The sequence below is a fragment of the Euwallacea fornicatus genome, chromosome 15 (genome assembly GCF_040115645.1).
Source record: "Euwallacea fornicatus isolate EFF26 chromosome 15, ASM4011564v1, whole genome shotgun sequence".
Lineage (NCBI taxonomy): Eukaryota > Metazoa > Arthropoda > Insecta > Coleoptera > Curculionidae > Euwallacea > Euwallacea fornicatus.
This window is the reverse complement of record NC_089555.1, coordinates 1,992,592-2,009,715: the sequence shown is the minus strand read 5'-3', so window position 1 is coordinate 2,009,715 and position 17,124 is coordinate 1,992,592. Positions and strand designations below refer to the sequence as shown.

Below are 17,124 nucleotides of genomic sequence, written 5' to 3'. Positions count from 1 at the left end.
TTGAAAATTTCCAGAGCGAAGATTATTAATGATAAAGTATATACATCAATTCATTTAATGATCTGATGAGGGGGGGAAAGGATATTCAGAGACACATTGGGTCCCGGGTACAGTACTGAACTGTTCAGCTATGGAATATGTAGTACATCATTGGCATACTTCAATATTTCAGAACTCAAAAAATGTTCTGCTTTTTTTTCAAGTCCACCTGTGGTCAGTAACATAGGTGCATGGTCTCATAAAACTTTTTCTTTAGATTAATTTATCAATTTTGGTATGGCATGATTTTTTTTTGTTTTGGTTTAGTGAGAGTAATGCCTCCCCGTCAAGGGCAGATCGAGTGGTAAGAGGGCCATTAGGAACTGGCTTCAAGTGACGTACTGCGGATCTAAAAAAAATTATTTCTTATATTAGTACCATAAATATATAACTACATGGCAAAGTCATCTCGAGACGGACCTGCTCTTTCTAGCAATTAAATCTAAAACTATTGTAAATAATGGATTTTAATACGGCTTAAGAGAATCCCCAGAGATCTGAGTCAAAGGAAATTCTCTTCAGTATTGAATAAAGGACATATTTCTTTTTATAACACACAAATGGTTAGCCCTTTTCATGTTAAATCCAACATCTAAGTGCGCCGAGCCCTGGAAAAACTACAATTTCTTTCGGATGAGACGCGTGGGAAGTAAAAGAAAAACTTTCTAAAGAGCTCTCTACATGAAAGATTAAGGCGAATTTACGATATTTCTAGTTCACGCCATTTATTATATTATTGTGCGATTGTGTACGTGTATCGTGTAGGTATAACATAAATTGGAATATGAGAGAATCAACAACAACGGCAAACGTGTCATAATGGCGAAATGCAGAGTGAGAGTGGAGGGTGTCTTTGTCGTCATATCGTGAAAGGAATACTGTGTATTCTATCCATAAGAGATGTAAACTTAAAGCACTCTGAAAAGTATCTGACGGTACAAGGGAGCAGAAATTTTTGTGACAAATGATGAATCACTGAGAAATCTCCCCGTCTCTGGAGAAACAACAGAATTTAATTATTATCTCCGCTCTTTAAATGTCCCTACGGCAAATTTTCTCTGAGAACTTTTATTACAACATTTGAGCGTGATGAAGAAAGTTTGTCTAACAGTTTTAATTTTTTCTACGTTACCACTGGCAATTATTAAGCCTTAAAAAGCACTGGATACTGTATCGAAACCTGTGGCATAAATTAGTGTTTATTTTTCAACGGAGAAGGAAATAAATACAAATAAAGAAGTGCAAGAGGCGGAGGAGAATTTACAGAAACTGTAGATGGCAATCGAATCAACCTGGAAGCCTTTAGAATCCCTTATAGGGAGAGCAGAATTATTTACTCCCGAGCCTTTTAACATTTTATTTTCCCAGCTTATGAATATCAATTTGCTTTGAAAGTTTAATTGGGTTGTTGACGGAGAAATTGCTCAAAGAAACCCATGTAATGTTATTAAAACATCCCTCCTACTCGTATTACATACGTTACATTTTTATTAAAAACGAATAACATTCTTTTACTAATTCAAGAATCTCATATTGCTAGTTTAGCCAAAGGGACGACTCATCCAAAGACATTTTTTCTGTGACCTTTCAAGTTTCAATGAAAAATGGACGATCTTTTATCTCATTTTTCTTGATGCGATTTCGTTGTTACGCACGCAAATAAAGAAACAAAAAAGCAAGTTAAATTAGTTAAGTTTAATGTATATTACTTTATACTTTATAGCGAGCCTGAGCTTTTTAAAACTGATCAATGAACCGGTGTCACGCGAAAACTCTCCCATTTTAACACATCTAATCTAAAGACTTCGCGCTCTCTGTCTGACGCATTGACATCACCTTCGAAGATATCAAAACGTATTTCTAAGTCATAAATGTGTATTGAACGAGGTCTGAGAGCTTGAATTTCTTAGGCAACGAGTTCTAGGCACGGGATTATTTTTATGTAATTAATTACATATTGCTGGCCGATCAAAATATGCAGTGTCCAGGTGATACAACGTCATAGCACCTACTGCACCGAAACCAGTCGGCGTCGCCACGCTTACGTGGTTCTTCCGTACCGACGAGAAGGCGAACCCGAACGAACCATCATCGCGAACCCAGCAGCAGAACCGCAGTTATGTGAAGCCGACAATAGTTCCCCCCTCTCATGGGCACACCTTTCAAGGTAGAACCGACTTTACTAGTTGACTTTAGTCGGTTTAAATGCGGTCCTAGTTACCGTAATAGTTTTTTCAACTTCTTCGGGCCTGGGCGGGAATTGTTCGGTTTTCCATAGAAAAACTCCCGGAAACTCGAGTGCGAGAATCGGGAGTTTGAGCTGATGCTGCTTAAGAAAACAGCGAGTGCGCAAGTCCGTGTTAAACCCGATATTCGTGATGTATTCATGGGAATGCATTTGAATTAATTACTAATTATTAGCGTCAATTTTTTGTACTTTGATCCAAGCATATCACATGAAAATCTGTGATCAATGAGGCCTAACAGAAACTCACACATTTCTACTATTGGTCAATCCATTAATGGACCCACCTGTGTTCTCGCGTGCCCATTTCCCCATGGGGAACTTAGACGGCAAATTATTGATCCAGAACTGGCGTTTTTCCTGTAGTAACCAAACTCTTCGGCCGACCATGCGCCAGCCCTCAAGTGCAGTGTTGTTATTTGTTTAAAAACTTGTTGATGTTTTGTTTATGTTGATTGTTGTCCCGAAAGTGCAATAAAAGTCTCCAAGATGGTACCGTTGTGATAAAATGGCAGCTAGTGAGGTGAAGCCTTTGTATTCGACATGCGTCGCAGTTTTGGGGTTCATCTGCTTCGTAGTTGGGGCCACCGCCGTCGGAATACCCATGTGGGGGTACTTCGACACTCCAGGATGGGGTAAGTAATTGAGTAATCCACCTGCACAATAAACACGACACTCTTGACCCTATTTAGAGAAGTCACTAGGGCACTAATTGGCGCAAATTTGTTCTGACTCACATCGGATTGGATGGCACTTTACCGTAATTTTCATAGGCTTTGTTTGGTCATACAGCTAAATGAATTCCATTTGCTAATGGACAGATGGATAGTCAGTGTAAATTTAAACGTAACGCATTAGCATCGAGTATCTGAATTCCGTGAGCATTTATTAATGGAGCCCTTGAAATGTTACTTCTGTGGAAACCACCTTGAGCATAACAAATAAAAATTTCTCATAAGTATGTGCATATTATAACAATATGCAATAAAGAAAACCGCAATTGGCGATGAATCATTGTATTTCTGCACTGATGAAGAAGCGTTTTGATATTCCGATGAGGTTGAAAGTAAGAATGCCCATTGACTGCGAATAAAAGAAATTAGAAGGTCATTTAACGAGTGAAACATCCGACTAAAGATTTGAATTGACCTTTAAGAAAACTGCAAAACTCTCCCTAAAAAGGACTGTAATGAAATAACTGGCACTCCTCCTTTAATGAATAAGTGACGACTTAACTGGAGCAAACATCCTTTGTAAACGGCTTTGGCCTCAGTGGCAAAATAAAACTTTACAATTCGAAAGGCTTTTTCAGTCATTTCTTTTAACGAAAAATCAAGATCGTTCTAAGACGAAAGCGAATTTCCTTTCCTGCACGAAGAAATGACGACTTCTAAAGTCTTTTGTAGGTTATGGTGCCGGTCGCTCATTCGGCTCATTAGTAATCAAAGAGTAGTACGAAGTGTTATTTTCACTTCCTCCTTCTCATGTTATCAGTAGGACATGGAATTTCAATTGTGTTCGGAATTTTCATGGCAGATCCTTTTAATGTAATGATCAGCATCATGATGCGGCAAGAACTTGGGAAGTAGTCTTATATCAGTTTCCAAACGATGCTAAAAATTTCCATGAAACATGGCATGCATGAAGACCCTGGCATCGTAATTGCAATAGTCTTTATATACCTGCCATGGGTGTCGAAGAAGCTTCGTAATAGAGTCGTTTATTAAAGTGTGATAAAACAGAAACAGCTCAGACCTTAGAAAGTAAATATGTTCAGGTTTGCAAAATAATTACAATATCCAGAAGACAACGTTTATATTAAAAAATAAACAAATAAATGTGTTTATTTCATATTAGGAGAATCATTTTGGTGAAATTTCTCAAGTTGGCAACAGAGCGCTCTCATATCGGTGGGGGCCTTATTTGCTTGTCTCTGTCGCGCTTACGTGTCGGTCAAATGCGGTGGCTACCGTATTTTGACAAAAGAACGTCGCGACGTTGTCATTTACTGACTCTCCGTTGTGGAATTCTAAATTCTGGTTGATAGACCTGGGAATATAATTAATCGTAAATAGATATAAACTTAATAAGGAATTATCCTTAATTGACTGGTTTTATGGTTTAAAAGAGAAATATTTTGACTTAGATTGGACTGACCAATAGCCAAGATTGGATTAAAATCGATGTCCGGAGAAACCAATGGTGACGGATGTCGCTAAATATGAGCATGATATAAACAAGGTGGGAATCACGACGGGGATGATGAAAAGAGTTCATGTATATCAAGTAATGAAAAAAGTTGCGGAAGAATTTGCGCGATTTAATAGAGGCACAGGGTGTTTCTAAGTAGTCTGTGTGAAATACTCATTTCTGAGGTCGATACACGGCGACTTAGCCCAACTCGTCGTAGTCCGAAAGTTGATAGTTTTTGAACTACGCGTAGAAGAAGCAGAACTTGGAAAAATATTAACTAGAAAAATCGGCAATTGAACCCATAATACTCAATTCCTCAATTTGCTCTTCCTGCTAATATTACAGGATGAACTTTCCAACAACATGCTTGTAATAAAAAGCATCAGCAATTTCCGTTATTGATTTCCCTTGTTTCTACACACGAGGCAAGATCTCTTTCGCAAGAACATTCCGTGCTCTTAGCAGACAAAAACTCATTTGTCATTAGTAGCTAATTGTTTCTTAAAAATGAGTTTTCTCCTGTTATATTATTTACATCGACAATGACGAATGGACGCAGTCACAACCGGCGTTAGAAAAAGGCAAAATGAAAATTAACCCGCTCTTCAATGAGTTCGGTAACTTTAGCATTATTATTCAGGGCGACAGTTTGTTGAGTTAACACCAAATTATTGGTAAGCAACTCTGGTTTTATTTGCTTTTTCAATTATTTGGCTCTGGTCTAGGCAGGTAATTTAAAACTGCACTCCTGATGAAAGCCGAGGCCGAGCAATCTGTGTAGTTTTGATTTAAATTGGCCTCATTGAATGCCATAATTAATTAACGAAATCGATGCCGAGGTGAAGTGTTCCCATTTTGTCGATGGCACGTTTCCAATGGTGTCTCTTTTGCTAATTTTCAGATCAAAATTTGATTAGCAAGTGAACATTTCACGAGGAAAACCATTATGAATTCCGCCCATTTTGTGATCCTATCGATATTCTAAATATGATACAGGAACAAGTATTGATATCAACCTACACCTAATTAAAAATCGGAAGCGGACGATCTAAATAAAAAATGTTTTCTTTAATAGGGGTTTTCCTCATACTCAAAACTAATTTCCCCCGTACAAAAGCTAATAAATTATATCATGCCCAAGCCATTTTATCAGTCATTCACTGGAACCAACAACGTAATTACTCCGTCCTACAAACAGAGCTATGCGGCTTTAATCGCTCTGTGATATGCATTTCAATTGAAAGATTATTACAAAAACCACTTGAGATAACGTTTTATGGTGCATGTTTTCACAGCATATCAGCATTACACCTGAACCCATCTTTTCAATACATTAAGCGTTGAATATCAGCAAAAAAAACTGAGAGTGGCGATAAATCGCAAATGAAAGTTTAAGATTTGATGGATTCCACATAATTTTAGTAGGTGTGTAGGTACAGTGCTATTTTTCTTCACGCCCTGTATGTTATTGAGTGGGTATTTAGATCTATCAGTAACACGGAACATTTCGTTTGTACTCTCCCTTTCCCCTCTACGGGGTGGAATAATCTGCACGGAGATATTTTTAGGAGCGACAGTAATTTGCAAAATAATAAAAAAATGCTGACAAATCTATGGTGAAAAATGCATCGTTTCCGATATAGAGAGTGGCAAAGTTTCACATTTTTTCTCATATTTTGCATTTTTCGCTTTGCGTTATATTTTTGAAATTACAATCACAAGATTATTCTCTTGGTGTCACGGATTCTTTGAAAAATGACGGGTGTATTTCTAATACCTTGACAAGCATTTACAGTTTTTCAACGACGCACCACCTCACCGTTTTGTCATACCTTTAAGTCAACTAACGCAAATATGGTTAGACAGTTTTGCAAATACCTCTTAAACTATTGTTCGTAAGAAAACAAACTGAAGAGGCAAAAAAGTTCACAAAAGACATAAGAGATTGCACGAAGTTAATGGATAAAATCTAAAAATGTCTTGCAAAAAGCTCTGATGTAAAATTTTGAGAGCGACCGCGACAAAAGTAACTCTTTATAGAGTATTTTATCTAATTGTTATTTCAGTTTCTTCGTAATGCCAAAAATTATTCCTGCTGCCAATTTTTAGTTAATTTTCACTACAAATAACAGAGAATGAATGAAAATCAAAATGAGAAATGAAACTTCAACGCCCTGTAAAGCAAAAAGGAAGCAATTTAGAACATGCCTTAAGATGAAGTTTTTATCTTAATTTAATCGCATGATTCATGCATTTAATTTTTACCATCCATTAAGAAACACCCTGTATACAAGGTATTCTCTTTCTGGCTGATGTACTATTTTATATTCTGTATCGTTTTTCGAAATACCCTGGGCAAATTTTGATACCAAATTCAAAAGCTTTCTTCATTTTTTTGTTGTTTTTTGATCTATTGCAGTATTTTCGTGTCTTTTTCCGTTTGCGTGGAGTCCGCAAAAATACCTATTGATACAATTAAAGGACGTTCAGCGTAGATACCCCGGTCTGTGATCTAAGAAGCCATTGCTGAGGTTCAGCCATTTTAAAAATGTTTTGATTTTTGACGTTTTGCATTTTTTTAAATTTAACTCGATGCATACGCGAGGAAAACGCAAAATATGAGAGAAAATGTGAAATTTTACCACCCTGTATATAGAAACCCGTGCATTTTCCACGATAAGTTTATTAGTATTTTTCATTTATTTTGCCACGGTTCGTGGTCTCTTCCGTATCCGCACCCGACTTTAAACGAGCGAGTCTTCGGATTTTGACCAATGAATGTCGCGCTGTTGCCATTTACCAATTGTTGCCGTTACGAAACCAGGTAGTTTTTTTTTAATAGCGAACCTCTTTCGCCCTTCATGGGAGATCAAAAGATCGACACTTCCTCTCATTTAATACATATTCTAAACGATTTCCTGAGAGCAACTTCGAAATTGCCGCAATCTCATACTTCCAATGTCAAATGCTCCCGTATATTTGAGCCTTGTTCTTGAACTTTATCTAAATGTAAAATAATGCTCCCCACGCGCTTTCGCTGTGAATTTAGTGGGTTGGGGTGAAAATTAAATTCACACCCCTTCGCTTTGTCAGAACGAGCGCCACTTCCCTGTTCCAACTCGAATTCGTTTAAGTACTTGCACTATTTACCGTGATAAAATGCAAAATGTAAGCAAAACATTGTTATAATGAATTAAAGTTTCGGGAAATTTCATGGGCGTAGGCCCTCGTTGTTGTGACGGATTAGGATTGCTGCCCATGGCTGTAGTGAACCGCTCGGGACATGGACAGATAAGTTCTTGCAGAATCACCTTTCTCATTTTATGAATTTGTGTTCTTACATTGTCCGTTACTACTGATCTGCATCCATACAGGCGGAAAGCAACAATTGGCAAGACTTCCGCTCTATTACTATCGGATAATGGGAATCCGTTACATTCCACAGGAATTTTCTGCGTAATCATGGTCAATTCCTACTTAAATCTTGACAAGCCATAATGAAGATGGCATAACTAGATCCCCTTAACTGTATATCTTGCATACAACCGCTTCTATTGTGCAATACTGCACTTAATATTACGAAACGCGTATAGCGGTTGTTTGCATACATCAGTACCCAAACTTTGTTGGTTCCTCGCTTCTTGGACAACAACCTCTGATGGGAAATGGATGAGCTGGGGTACAACGAGTTTTCAAACATAGAACTTTAGTTCTTGGTCGAACTGGCCCGTAATGGTACTCTTTAAAATGTTCTAAAGCTCCAACCTCATGGCTGACGCTGGTAAAAGTCAGAGTTGGCGATATCAAACCTTGAAAATATCTGCAAAGGTTTATGACCCAAACTTTGCTGGTTTCATGTAGCGGTATAGCTATTTGCCGTATTAAATTCTTTGTGGTTTTTAAAAACAACGCTTTGGAAGATCCAAATCTCTTGGTGAATGCTGAATTTAGAAGAAGCCAAGTCTGCACTAAAGTCACAATGATGGACTGGAATAAATAAGTGGGATTTGTCAGGTTCCTGAAAGGCTTTCCATGTAGTGCGAATAAATTTATAGGGTAAAACAACTAATTCCCTCTAGGTGAAAAACCGTAATGCCCGTTACAAAGGCTTATTACGAAGTCCTCAAACCACATTTAAACTAACTTCAAAGCATAAGAGGATTTGGTGTTTTGTAAATGTCCTTGATGTCGGTCATCTTTGCCTTTACCCGAAACCTGTCCTACCTCGTCTTTAATATTGCCTCGTGGATCTCTCTACAGCAATAAGCTTATTAGTACTTTGTTAAGGAATCTTCCCAGGGACTTCTCAGATGGAGACAAACTGCCCTCAAATTTCCTCTAGATGCACACGTAATTTTTAGCTCCGACTCAATTTTTCCCACACTGATCAGGGATATAAAGGGATTTGAGTGGTAAAATATTCCTCCTTAGGGCACATCCGTCGACGTCCATTTGAATTAAGCACGCTCGAGATGCCGAGATTGAGAGAGTTTCGAATTAAATTCCCCCTGCACCTATCGGACCTCAAGACGGGGCTGCACGTTTGATGCCTCTTTTAGCCATTTTTTTAAATAAGTGTTTGGCCGATTTGATTTGGTTTTGCCCACTAAACCGTTTTCCCACGAGAGACTTTCTTTGAAATTTATACCGCAATTACGAAATTCAGTCGCATTGAATTTCATATCTTGAAACTCGAGACACACATTCCATTTGCTGGATTCTTAAACTCTCCAGAGAGGTTATTTTTGTTATCTTTATCGACCATTCTGCTGAAATGGAACTTCTGTTGCAAACCACGTTAATTTCACCTAACTACCTATCTATTGTAGTTAGGGAAATCGCTTCGGCTTACAAACCGCTGATCCGTGCGATTCTCACCCATCAGAACAATCAGAGGCACAAGTCTGATGTTTCTATTCGCATTGTTCGTCTAGAAAAAAATTCAGAGCGAGGCCAGAACCATCATTTGAAGTTGCAATAGCTACGAAAGTAACCTTACAAATGTTCTCTTACAGGAGTGGGTGACGACAAAGGCTATTTCGGACCTTGGAAGACTTGCAAACTGCTCCTATACAACAGGGAACGATGCGAGGAGGATGTATCTCGTTTTCGATCAAGTGGTAAGCTAATTAAGATCAACCCCGATCTCAATTCAGCACACGCTAAGATTAAGATGTAACCTTGAGTGCTAACCCTTGTTAAAGGCCCTTAAAAATATTGCCGTCCAGCTATCATCAGATTTAAGGGCAAGCCCTTTCGTTAATCCCTGAAATAAACTTCCCGGGAACGCTATAGCCACTGCGGATTATTGGTCAAGTCCCCAACAGCAACCGCAACAAACAAGGGAATGTTGTAGTTAGTTTGCAATTGCCGAGTAACGAAAAAATGCCTCGTGAACCGGAAAACGGGCTAATTATTACGACACTGTTTTGCCCGAGCGTTTGTGTTACAATGACCGCATCGGTAAAACAAATTTTTTCTATAAGAATGTGAATTGTACTTTAATTTTTTAACAAATTTTCTCTGCAAAGTGGTCCAAACAAGAAAGAGGAATTATATCTTGCCACTACTGTACTAAGTATATAGTAAAAATAATAAAAGTGAATAATAAAGTTTACATTATTTTGTTTAGTAAAGGCGCTTCAGTCTGTATATTGTAAACATACGTGTCCAAAATTGTAGGTCCAAATTACAAAGTTTGGCAACATATGACAGACAAACTTATAGCGGCCACATCTGGTCTTCTCTGTCGCACTTATTATCATTTAAATAGTTCTGAGGTTAAGGTTTGACAAAAGAATGTCGCGTTGTTGCCATTTACTTAAATTCACTAGTTCCATTTCTCAACAGGAGTAGCTCCACACGAATACTCATAATTTTGCGGTTGAGAAAGAGAATTTTTAATTTACGGTTTAGGAGTATTTGCTTCAATTTTTGCACTCTCTGATGAACCAACTCTCTCTTTTTTTAGTCGCTGTTTGGGTATCAGGGCTGGTAGCCTCCCTCTCAGTAGTGGTTTTAGGATTCTTCTGCCTTCTCAGCGTTTTACAGCTCGCCATGATCAGTTCCAAAGAGAAGGTGGTCATGAAATACAGCGTTACAGTTCTCAGTAAAGTGGTGCTGGCTTTCGTTTCAGGTATAGTTGAACTACATCCCTGTGAATACCGAAAATTACGGGGGTTTGTGCTTTTATTGCAGCTCTTCTTGCCATTGTGGCAGCTAGTCTTTTTGCCACTCAGATCGATGACGAGAGGAACGGATTCGAAATAACTAGAGGACCAGGGTTTTATATTGAGGTGAGGGTCTGAGAAACGAACGGTTTTTATGCATACACCAATTAATTCGTCACAAAAGGAAGGTACATATTACAAAAATTCGTTTTTGCACTTTTCCTTGATTATATGGGAAAATTGATAATTATTAGAAATATTTCAAAGAGATAAAAATGTGGTAAACAGTATGCACGAACACGTTATACGTAAACTCTATATGCAAAAACGAAACCAACTCTAATATTTGTTGCTGTATTTATAATTTTTTCTGTAACACTGGCTCACGGCCTTTTTTTGCTTAAATATGTTCAAGATAAGGTAAATAGTTTTCATAAATGCTTTCAGTATTTAATCATCAGAAAAAAATTTGCTTGGAATAAGTGTAAACATTTTTTCTTCATTTAACCTGTTTGAAAGAGTATGACCATGATAGCTTTACTAGTCATGGGGATATAGCTCAGTGGTAGAGCATTCGACTGCAGATCGAGAGGTCCCCGGTTCAAACCCGGGTGTCCCCTATTAACTTTTTTAATTACATTTTTTTTTTCAAAAATATATAAAACAAACTATTATTGTTTCTATTTTTTTAAATAGATTTTAAGCATAGTACTAAATTCCTGCCTCTTCGTAATGGCACTCTACGACATGTTTTTTGCCAAAAGAGAAGGAGGCGACCCAACCACAGCTGCAGTTCCTGTTGAGGCCACCACTTACGGGAACCCCGGATTTCGCGATCGAAGCACCAACGGTCAGCCCCCTTATAAATCTGGCCTTACAAAAAAAATGACATAAAAAACCTTGCAGGTATATCAATGACTGATGCCAGTGGCAAACCGTACACCGCCGCATCAAATGGTTCCATGGCTTCCATGAACACTGCTTCAACTACTTTGGGTTCCACGAACGGATCCACTGTAGCTTCTTCCATAGGCACTGCAAGGTATCTACCAGGCTCATAATCCAAATTAACATTAAATCAAACGAAATCCTTTAGGTCGCCATTGCGGAGCAGCCTGAAGAAGCCTAAACCCAAAGATGGGTTGGGCATCCAGAATCCAGGTTTCAGCGGGACCTCGCCTACGTTAAACCGCAATGGCAGTACCAAGAAAGTTCGGATACAGACTCATAGTACTGAGGTATAAATACCGTGTTTTGTGTGTGTCTTGATGAATGACCATATTTTTATCTATCTATGTAAGTACCTATGTGAATGTTTATATTATTGAGGACTTAGAAGAATCTCTTATTGTCGAGAAGGAAAAGTTCTGTTCTATAGTTGGTTCTAGTCCATTTTAAAATTTAACTTTACCGTTTTGGTGTTTTAGTAAGTTTTATAATATCTGCAAAATTTTTATTATTTTTGTATTATTTGATTTTTTTTATTATTTAAATTTTTTCATATTATTTCAAATGTTTGCTAAATTATTATAAATATTAAGAGCTATGAATAATATTACTAAGGTTGTACAGATTAAGTTTCTACATTCCTTACAGCACTCCGTCCATTTCCAATTTTAGCTTGAGGCTTGTTTTAATTAATGTTTAAATTACATTACCTAAACTAGGAAAAGTGAGATTTAAATTTCACAATAATCTTTAATAGGGGTCACTTGTGATATTTTTTGTCCTGGTTTAAACATGTTAATTTATTGTTGTTGACCTGTACGTTATTAATGTGAATGAAGTGATCAGTACAATTTATTAGGATAATTTTGTAACAACCTATAAGTGTGTACTATAATGAAATAACCTACAATAAGTGGCTTTTTCGTGTTCTAAATTATAAAATATTGTTGTTGTTGCTGTATTATTTCGGCGTTTCGAAAATCAATTAAACATTTATTATATTCGCTTATTTTAGTCCCTCCATTTTGCAATGTTTGCCTAATGTAAAACGTTTAACAAGTCGAGTCTATATTATATTGTTTATAAGCGTGTTATGTATGTATTTTATCATTATACATAAGAGATTTTTATAATTATACATATTGTGATACAAATGAAAATAAATATCATATTGATGCAGAGCTAAAACGAAATTGTCCAGTCAAACCTATAAAGCAACATGTTCTGTGAATATAACATCTATGTTATATTCACAGGTACAGGTCACAAGGTATAGGTGTTCCAAGAAGGTGCGCCAATTTAAGGAGGTTGCAGAGGACATTACGGTGAACAGCTTTTGCATAGAAATTCTTAGTCAAAAATGAAAATTTTTAGCTCCAGAGTTATTTTTCTTAAAAACACTTTGATATTCAACTTAAGTTCACAACAAAATAAACACTTTTTGTCCCCTAATACAAGTTTGTCTATCACATCCGTAAACTTGATTTTGTTCAAATTTTATTTCAATGGAAATCGCAGGAAAATTCGCTTTTCTGACAACTTTTGTGTTTGAACTGTGACAAGGATCCAATTTACGTTACGGAGCTGCGAGGTGGCCAGCGCGAATTCCCGATATAAGTCAGGTGGATTTTTTCCTCTGGGGTTATATTAATTCGTCGGTGCATGAAACTTCTGTAGCTAACCAAGGTGAACTGTTGGGGAGAGTGATGGCGGCTTCTCTATCCGTGCCGCAAGGTCCGCAAATCTTACAACGGAGATTCCATGATTCAAACAACAAATTTACGTAACCAGGTTTTGAGTCGTCATTTTAAGATTTTATTATATTTTTGTTTGTGTTGTCCCCTATAAGCTCCTTTAGTTTAGCATGACCTTTTTGAAGTATCCCGTATAATAAATGTTTGCTACGGCACGCCCTATGGATGTACCGTTAGGCATCGAGCAGCTTTCCAAAGGACACGAATGCAAATATTCACCAATATCCCTTTGGGGAATTTTCGAGAGACGCCCCTCAAGCGACCTCGGCATACGAGTTTACTCATAAATATATTGATTGGCTGCTGTTACATACCTCTAGTATTTCTATGACATCTTTTCTTTCGATAGAATCGGATTCTGGATTTCCTGGACCGGATTGTTTGGAAAACATTTAAGTAAGATTCTCCGTGATCCATTTTCGTCCGCTACCTGAAGCTTGAAATAACGCATTGCAAACATACAAAGCAGATGAATGAACTTTTTTAAATCACCTGGGAATGCACTACATATGAATATACAGGGTGGCCTAAAAATATACTTTCCACCTCAATTTTCAGGATATAACATAAAAATGTATGGAAACGTTCGGACCCGTCGATTTTTTATTCGAGGGGGACAATTTTTTATTGCAATTTCAACTTTTCAACTTCAACCCCTGAACAGGGGTGACAGCTACACCCCAAATGTTTAATGGGAAGGGGCGTCGAGTGATACCTCATTTCAACAGTAGTTGTTCTTTGATTATAATCTTCAATTTTAAAGTCATTACTTTTATCCCCGTTGATGTCACAGTCTGGGAGGATAATGACAGTGAATTCAAACTTAGAGGTTACAGTCAAGATAAAAATACCATTAAAATGGAGAATCGCTCGACGCTCCTTTCCATTAACAATTTTAAGGGTGATCGTCATCCGTGTTAAGGTGTTGAAGTTGAAGGGTTGAAAATACAATTAAAAAATTATGCCCCTGGGATGAAACATTGACCGGTCCGACTGTTTTCAAATAGTTTTATTTTATATCTTGAATATTGAGGTGCAAAGTTTTTGTTGGCCAACCCTGTATGAGGCTGCATGAGGCGATGCGGCACGCTTGCCTAAAATAAATTGTATTACAGAAAATGCCAATAAGGCATTCCTCATCTGCTTTCAAATCGCCGTGGTGGGTCGATGCAGCACTACCTTTGTAGAAGTACGTCCAGTGTTGCCATATGTCGGAATGAGCTGGAGGTTTGAGAAATTTTTTTGGGCTCATTTATTTTAGAAGTTTTTTCCTCGTCCCGCAAAGCTTCGTTATACGAGATGTGGCTTGCATGCGTTAACAAAACAACGAGATTATTATATGGAAATATTTACACAATAATTTATTTTTACATTAAAAGCCCTTTTTACAATACGACTTTTAAAAAATACCCATTGCTTACACGTAAAACATCAAAAAATACTTCTGACTAGAACTCAAAAAAAAAAATATATCGACCACAGCTCAATTTGAACTTTATCCATTGTCATTTCTATAAAACCTAACAACGATACAAGCGACTGTTACCTTCTAAAAACCGTTTTTTACAAAAATATACCATTATGTTATAAAATCAATTCACAGTTTATTTGTTGTGGACGCTTGAAATGAGCTCCCTTCGCTTATACACAGGACCGGCTGTAGCTCCTGCAGGGGCCACAATTTGCTCCTTCTTCTCCAAACTCTCCGAGTCCGGAATATGTCTCGTAGGGTGCCTAGTGTCCGTATATCGTCTCTTTGTATATTTTTTCTTGTCTGAGACAGTGCTGCTGACCTGCGGCGCTACCACTGCGGGCGTCACCTTGGGCTTGGTCTCCACATTGATAATCCTTTCAAAATCTGCAGTTTTTGATTTCAAAACAGCATTGCCGATGCTGGTAATACTGGGAGTGAACCTGGGTTCCCTTTCTTGGAAAGTGCCGGCGCTAGCGCTCTTCATTATCTCCGCCCCGGTTCCGTACATGGCCTTAAGGTCTCTCACTTTCTGTATAGTCTGAGGACTGGGACTTTGAGTGAAGGACACCTTTTGGATCATTGGAGCTTCTCTGAATATGCTTCGGTCTTTGGGGGCGGGTTTCAGCACGTTCACATCCTCAGGGATGTAGTTGACGGAGGTGTGGACGCTGTCCGGCGAGGTCGGAGGACTACTGGTCCAGCTGGGAGGGGAACTGAAATGACCTTGATCGGCTATGCTGGAGGAGACTGAAGTGGGAGTGTTCTGGAGAGGAGAGGAGTATGTAGTGGCTGCTGAGGAGCCTATCGCAGAGTCGTAACCTTGGCCTAGTAAGAGCAGAACATGAAAGATTTAGCGGATTACCTTTAGCGTATAGACAAACCTAAAGATAAGGATCCTGTGATTGGTTGAATGTTGGAGGCAACCGAGGAGTCGCTGCCAACGGAGGTGTTTCGTCGTCTAGGAGGTACTGCAGGGCCCTTTACCACCCCCACGGTCATATGTTGTCTACCATTCTCCACATCTTCAATATAAGGAATGTCGTCATCTAAAATCGATAAAAGTTATCAGTGAGGTTAATCACTGGGAAGTTTCCCACTGTACCAATGTTGTAAGAGACCCCCGGCTGGACTGGTATGGTCAAGCTGGCCGTCAGCACGCCACTGTCGTCCAAGATATATGGACTGGATTTTCGTCGCTGTTGAAGTTCGGCCTCGGACATTCGCAGGACTCTAGTGACGTCCTCATTTTGGACAGATCCACTACTTTCCAAGGAGGAAGACCTGGCTTTTGAATAATCATCATCTTTTTGAGAACCGTGGATCTTGGAGAGTAATCCATCTTCGTACTTTTCACGTTTGCGACGGAGGCTCCGCTCCCGAATTTTGTCTTTGTGTCTTGAGAAAAAAGGGCTTGATCAGAATGGAAGAGCTTAAGAGAGAACGAAATAATTTTTTCTGCAAAAACTCTCCGTTTTTGGTACTTTTCCATACAAATTTGAGATTTTGTCTGATCGATTGAAATTTGGAGGTATGGGGGCGTTTTTCCAAGGAACAAAAGTGCATTCAACGAGGTTTAAGAACTCTACTTTGTGATCACCTGCAACTGGCTCTTACCTAATCCTCATGCCAATATTTGGGCCACCAGTGGCCGCTGTTTCATGCAAACACTCCTCTCTCGAATAAGTCCTCTTGGGCTCACTATTTTGGGATTTAACATCAAAAGCGTATTCCGTGGATACCTCTGAAGTAGGATGAGTCGGAGTCCAAGGAGCTGAATTGGACTCCGAGTCCAGCTCATCAACAGACCTAATTTGCAATAAATTGAGATTCAGAATTTCCCCAAATGAAAAAAAACTCACTCATCGGCCGCTCCAAAGACGTCCCTTTTGTTCAAGAGCTGCTCCAGAGCCTCTGGATGCGAATCGACCATATGAGCGTAAACTTCGTCTAAAAGTTCAGCGGACAACGTGAACACCTCCTTGTAATGATCGATGAGGGTCCTCACTACATTAATAATGTCGATTCTGTCTTCGGTCCGGTCCTGGATTTCCTTGGATCCCGGCTTGATGCAATGCAGTATATTAGGAGCGAACACCGTGGCTAAATTATTAGAGTCCATCTTGTTGCCGACTACTTCTTCTCCGAGTGCGTTTTTGCCATCGTTAGCGTTCTTGGCCACAATTGCCAAAAAACTGAGCAGGACGTACAGAGTGTCCCTGTTGGAGGGCGGCAGCAGTTGCACCAAATGCTGAAGAGCCTCCAATTGTAGTCTTCGATTGCGTATCCCTGTTCATTCTGGCT

The 17,124-nt window shown here is 38.6% G+C and overlaps 2 protein-coding genes and 1 non-coding gene across 4 annotated transcripts in view; 2 read left to right on the top strand and 1 right to left on the bottom strand.

Moving 5' to 3' along the window:
- Positions 1–2,208: 2,208 nt before the first annotated feature.
- LOC136343688 (uncharacterized) lies at positions 2,209–12,604 on the top strand. Its single transcript, XM_066290576.1, has 7 exons — positions 2,209–2,919; positions 9,493–9,597; positions 10,449–10,613; positions 10,676–10,773; positions 11,344–11,497; positions 11,554–11,689; positions 11,744–12,604. The coding sequence occupies exons 1-7, from the start codon at positions 2,793–2,795 to the stop codon at positions 11,889–11,891; spliced, it is 933 nt and encodes a 310-aa protein (XP_066146673.1). The 5' UTR covers positions 2,209–2,792; the 3' UTR covers positions 11,892–12,604.
- On the top strand, positions 11,196–11,267 carry TRNAC-GCA (transfer RNA cysteine (anticodon GCA)). Its single transcript has one exon. It is a non-coding gene; the product is annotated as a tRNA-Cys (tRNA).
- RhoGAP102A (Rho GTPase activating protein at 102A) overlaps positions 12,467–17,124 on the bottom strand; it is a 33,079-nt gene continuing 28,421 nt past the window's right edge. The window contains exons 10-16 of one of the 2 annotated variants that reach the window (XM_066290574.1): positions 16,683–17,109; positions 16,438–16,629; positions 15,926–16,218; positions 15,705–15,869; positions 13,842–15,648; positions 13,664–13,779; positions 12,467–13,339 (exon numbers count right to left, since the gene is read on the bottom strand). In XM_066290574.1, coding sequence (XP_066146671.1) covers positions 14,954–15,648; positions 15,705–15,869; positions 15,926–16,218; positions 16,438–16,629; positions 16,683–17,109 — 1,772 coding nt within the window. In that variant the 3' untranslated portion in view covers positions 12,467–13,339; positions 13,664–13,779; positions 13,842–14,953. Of the gene's footprint in view, positions 13,780–13,841; positions 15,649–15,704; positions 15,870–15,925; positions 16,219–16,437; positions 16,630–16,682; positions 17,110–17,124 lie in introns of both variants that reach the window. The other variant, XM_066290575.1, reaches the window with a different exon arrangement.